The sequence below is a fragment of the Sciurus vulgaris genome (assembly GCF_902686455.1).
Source record: "Sciurus vulgaris genome assembly, chromosome: 9".
NCBI lineage: Eukaryota > Metazoa > Chordata > Mammalia > Rodentia > Sciuridae > Sciurus > Sciurus vulgaris.
In genome coordinates, this window is record NC_136469.1 from 103,382,918 (window position 1) to 103,388,191 (window position 5,274).

Below are 5,274 nucleotides of genomic sequence, written 5' to 3' on the forward strand. Positions count from 1 at the left end.
TTCCACTTTCCCGAAGACATTCCTGTTTGAAAACTTGGAAAACATCAACTGAGTTTTTTTGGAGAGTGAGGGGATGTAAAAATCTATCCTAGTAGAGTGGAAGATCCCATGCTCCATTCCAAAGTGACAAAAAGGTATACTCTGCATCGGATGTTCTGGAAGAAGGACCTCCCTGAGAACCCTGGAGAACTTCTTTATTCAGAGAATATCTAACATCGAGATGGGTCTTTGCCCGAATTTTTTGGCTTCTGGAGAGGGATATGTTGTTTGTTTCCCCTTCCCTGGGGAATTTAGCAACCCAAAACCCCAAATCAGGATTGGTGCCGCATTTCTCCTTCACCCGACAACAGAGCAGGGCGCTCCGCGCATCTCCGGGTGTAGCAAGTGCGTGGTCCCGCGCTCTGGGCACAGGGCCTAGGGTCCCGGAGCCTGGCGAGTCACAGAGGCACGGCTCCGAACTTGTCAGGGCTTGAAGGAGCGCCAGACCCGATCGCGGGGCTACAGAGGGGCTGGTCTGGGTGTGCGTGGGAAGGGGACGAAGGGGTCTATCCCCAGCTCCGACGAAGCTTCGCTCTGAGCGGCAGCAGGGGTTCTTTGTCCTTCCTGTTATTTCCTGAGAAGGAATTATTCTCTTTAAATGCCTGTTCTTTGCGCCTATGAACTCCCTTCCGCCCACCTCTGTGCCCGCTCGCGGAGAGGCCTGTTCTCGGGAAGAAGGAAGACACGACCCTTAGCAAAGGCAACCGGTCTGCGCCTCCTCCCCGTGGCGGCGGGCAGGGCGAGGGGCCAGCCGCTCTGCGTGCGAGAGACTGAAGGACAGAGATCCAGAGGCAGTGAGCCTCCCAGGCCCGGCCGGAGGAAGCCGGCTGCCTGCGACCATTGCGCAGGACCAGGCCCAGCTCGCTGCACAAAGCGGCCCGCAGCTCCTTATTAGGCAGGAGGGGCACTGCGGTCCCTCCTCCCTCCTGCCTGCCTTGCTAGTGCCTGAATGGGAGTCTGAAGACGGGATTTTCCCTCCCCTGAGCAGCTTACTGACAGTGGTGTGTGTGTGTGTGTGTGTGTGTGTGTTGGTTTGTGCGTATGAGAGAGAGGTGGGGGGGAGACACGAAGAGACGAACACACTCAAGGAAACAGTGAGTGGTCACATTCTCCCTCCTTTCTCTTCCTTCCTTAAGTCCCCAGTTTTAGAGTCCCAGTAGCTCCTGGTGAGGTTTTAATAGGACCTGCCTAAAGTAAATCAAACCTGAAGAAGTTGCGTGTGTGTGTGTGTGTGTGTGTGCTGTAAACCATTCCTGAGACTTGAACCTATTGGGTGGCATCTTTATAGAAAATCACCAGAAATCACACTAATGGGTGTTAGTGGTACTGAGACCTTCTGGTCTCCATCTTCCATGTTCTTCACTTCCTCAGATACAGACTCAGGGCAGCTGAGGAGAGGGGCAGGTTGCCTGCTGAAGGAGAACTGAGTACTTAGTGATCAGGCTGGCAGGAATGAACTCTTCCAGTCATGGGAGGGACTAGCAGAGAGCTTAATTGAGTTAGAAAGACCAGGGACGATGACAACAACAACAACAACAACAACAACACACACACACACACACACACACACACACACAAGTGTCCAAAGGTATTTGTAGGCTGGGAGGGTGTTTTTTGTTTGTTTGTTTGTTTGCTTCTCTTTGTTTCCAGGCTGTTTTGGAAAAGTAAGATTGAGAATCTTTAGACAGAATACCCCCCTGTCCCTAACTTTTTGTTTTCTCAGCATTGAGAGGAAGCATCTCATTTCTGAGTTAGACAAACAACCAGGAATATTAACTTTCCTAATCACTTGTAGCATCATTTGAAAATCTCTGTGTTCCCTTCAGGCTTGTTTGATAAATTCTTGGTCTTTCAAAAACAATCTCAACTATGCAAATTCCTTCACATAATTCAGGTTTTAATTCTGAGAGACATGAAGTAGACAGGGAGGGGAAGGGTGGCATAAAATACAAACTAGGTAGGGAATATCTTATCTGCTCTTGCAAAGTAAAAGGCTTATCTGTCATTAATTGTTAATGTCATTCTAAATGGAGTAATTTGTTCTGGCAACTGTGAAGATATCACTTACTTTGAAGTTAGGGGTACCAACTGGGAGGTGGTATAAGAAATAAAGGTGTCTTCTTGGGGCAGAATGTTCTGTTACACAGCAAACCTCCAAAGCCACAAACTCCCTTAAGCCAAGGGACCTACATCATCAAGTTTCAGTTAACATTTTTCTCTAAGTCCTCCAATAGATTTTTTTTTCCTGTCCATACCTTTCTGTAGACTTGAGCAGAGGGGTGGGTAGGAGAAGATGGGGGGAGCACACATCACAAATTTAAAATTCTGATTTTGTTTCATTTATTTAAATAAATATAAATATAAATTTTATATAAAACTATTCACATATGAAGGGACTTCCAACAACTTGGATTTGAAACTCTCCCCAGACAAATTTTCAGAAAGCAAGACCTACAGGTTTAATTTCTAAGTTACTGGTAACCTCAATGATTTCATTTTAAAATAACAAAAATAATGAAGCAACCTGTGTTCTTATCAGGTTCTGAAAAACAGGGACAGAGAAATGACATGCACTTTCAAAAAACCCTTTACAATAGTAAACCAACCCTGTTTTCCTTGTGTTATACAATAATACTGAGAATTCTAGATTATTTACATTGTTTTAATAAACCATCTATAACTCCCAAGCGGAGCCCCAAATAAACAGGTCAAGAAGGAGATGCGAAGGGTCAGGGCCAGCTTTGAACTCCCAGGACTTCTTCACTAGTTCCTTCTCCAGATGGGTTGAGAACGATGGGGAGAATTTTGGCCCCTGGGTGCCTTAGGCGTTGGCGTTGCGGGGGCTACGGGGAGCAGCTGGTGTGCGGGGGCGGCTCCCTCATAAAGGGGAAATCTCCTTGTCTTCGTTAGCGGAGGCTGGGGACAAGGAGTCCTCGTCCTCCGAACGCGCGTAGTGAGCTTGGCTACCGACGCATTTGCAGCCCGCGTGACTGTTCCTCTGGGCACCCTTCCCCTCCTTCTTGTGCTTCACCCGGCGATTCTGAAACCAGATTTTCACCTGCTTCTCGGACAGGTTCAGGTAGGTAGCGATTTCGATCCTCCGGAGTCGAGACAGGTACATGTTGGAGGAGAATTCCCGCTCCAGCTCCAGGAGCTGAGTGCTGGTGAACGCCGTTCTCATCCTCTTGCCGTTGGGTACCTGGCTGGTGTCGGAGCCTCCTGCGGACCAACCAAGAGAGGGCAAAGAGGTAAGGCTCCGGAGAGGTGTTCCCACCCTCTGTGCTATCCCTTGGAAAGGACGACTCTCAGGGACCCACCCCAAACACCTGTTTTGATCCTTCATTCTTTCCCATTTCATGGCACGTCGTTATTTATCGGGGGAGGAAAGATACGCCCAAAGTAAATCAAGACCTTTGATGCATAGGACACAAAGTTAAAGGATTAAAGAGGGTGGAAGCTTGCACTTGTTTGATTGTGTTCTTTGAAGTCTGGTGGAGAGGGGCGCAGGCTTAACCAAAAGCGTTGAAACGCTCTAGCTAGCCGGACGCGGGATGCCCTACTTCGGTTCAAACACACCCACCCTAAACTACAACCAGTTAACCTCTGGTTTCTCCGCAGTCATGTTCGAGGTCCCAAGGGCCCCGATATTACGCGATACTCGTGCACCTGTAGAGTGAAGCGCACCGAGCTGCGTGGAGAGATTGGCAAGCTAACTTCCACCTTTGTGAAACTTCTGGGGATGATCCCACAGTTACACTGAAAGCCCCTCCTCCCTCCCCTCCCCCGGACTCTCTTCCTCCACTGGTGGAGGAAAGTTTGCTCCTGAGAGCGCAAAAGGCTCGGCGCGCAGGTACCCAGAGACCCCGCCCTACCCATGGTGAGGCAGTGGAATCTCCGCGGATCCGCCACGTTGTAGGTGGTGGCAGCACAGACAGGTGCGTGATGCTGCGGGTGCCCCAAAGCAGCTGCGGCAGCTGCGGCCGCGGCCGCTGCGGCCGCTGCAGCAGCAGAGCCTGGCTGCTGGGGCTGATGGTGGTGATGGTGGTGCTGTGGCGGGTGGTGGTGATGATGCGCGTGGCTCACCCGCGGGCAAAACTGCGCATCCCCAGGACCCGAGGAGAACTGGCTCTTGAGCAGAGGCAGGGCCCCGGTACCCCCTGCCGCCCCGCCGCCGCCCCCGACCCCTGCACCCCCAGCCCCTGCGCCCCCTCCACCAGCGCCTGCGGGCGCGCGAGAGGAGTGCAGGTGCGAAGTGACGCAGAGCGGGCACACGCAGAAAGCACCGCTTTTGCGGGACGGGCAGCCGGGCCCCGACACAGACATCACCAAAGGGGAAGGCATGCCCAGCGGGATGAAGAAATCCGGCCCGGGGTGCGGTTCGGGCAGCGAGGGTGCAGGCCGTGAGGAGTCCTTGATGATGAGCGAATCGACATAGAAAGAGCGCGACATGTCGGGAGGGACCGATGGCTGGAGGGCCCGGCTGGCCGCGGCGCCCCCTCGGCTCCTGTGTTCTGAGCTCTGCCCCGGAGCAGCGCGGACGCAGGCGGTCAAGCCCTTGGGGACGCGAAGGTGTTGGCGTCTGGGCCGCGAACAAAGGGGTCCCCGGAGAGGGCTGGTCCTCACGTCCCCCGCCCGGCGCCCCGGCTCCAGGATTTTATAGCCCCCACCCTGGCACGTGATGCTTGCGGAGTACCGCTCGGCTCAGGCTCCTCAGCAGCTCCCCACCCTCGGGATAGGCTGCCCGAGTCACAACAGAAGCGGCGAGGAGGGGCGGGCGCGCGGCAGGAAAGAACACGGGGGAGGGGAAGGGGGAGACTTTGCAAAGTGTAGGTTTTGTTAATTTCCCGGGGAGGCCGGCCTCCTCCCCCTCTTTCTTCACGCTTTTCCGAGAAATCATTGCGCGGCATCTTCTATCCTACCCGCCTCCTTAGCCTGGACCCCAGCCCAATTCTTCCCGGCGCCCCGCTGCAGAGCGCACCAGGTGGAGTCTTCGACTTCCCATTATTAATTGGGATGCCCATGCTGCCGGCTCCTCTGTGCCGGCCATAGCTACCCCGAAGTGAAGAGTGAGGCCTGTGCTTTATGCAGCAGGGTGTGCGGGCGGCTAAATGGCAGTGGTCTAGTCCTAAGCGCAGCTGTGGCCATGCTCACACGTACCCTTGTTCCCCAGCTTTTGGACTTGGCCAAGGTCATTCAGGTACTTAGTTCACCATGGATCAGGTGGTAGCAGTGAAG

The 5,274-nt window shown here is 53.3% G+C and overlaps 1 protein-coding gene across 1 annotated transcript; it reads right to left on the reverse strand.

Moving 5' to 3' along the window:
* Positions 1-2,519: 2,519 nt before the first annotated feature.
* GSX2 (GS homeobox 2) lies at positions 2,520-4,488 on the reverse strand (the record flags this gene model as incomplete). The annotated part of the gene is made up of 2 exons (XM_079153378.1): positions 2,520-3,258; positions 3,912-4,488. The coding sequence occupies 2 exons, from the start codon at positions 4,486-4,488 to the stop codon at positions 2,918-2,920; spliced, it is 918 nt and encodes a 305-aa protein (XP_079009504.1). The 3' UTR covers positions 2,520-2,917.
* Positions 4,489-5,274: the final 786 nt, after the last annotated feature.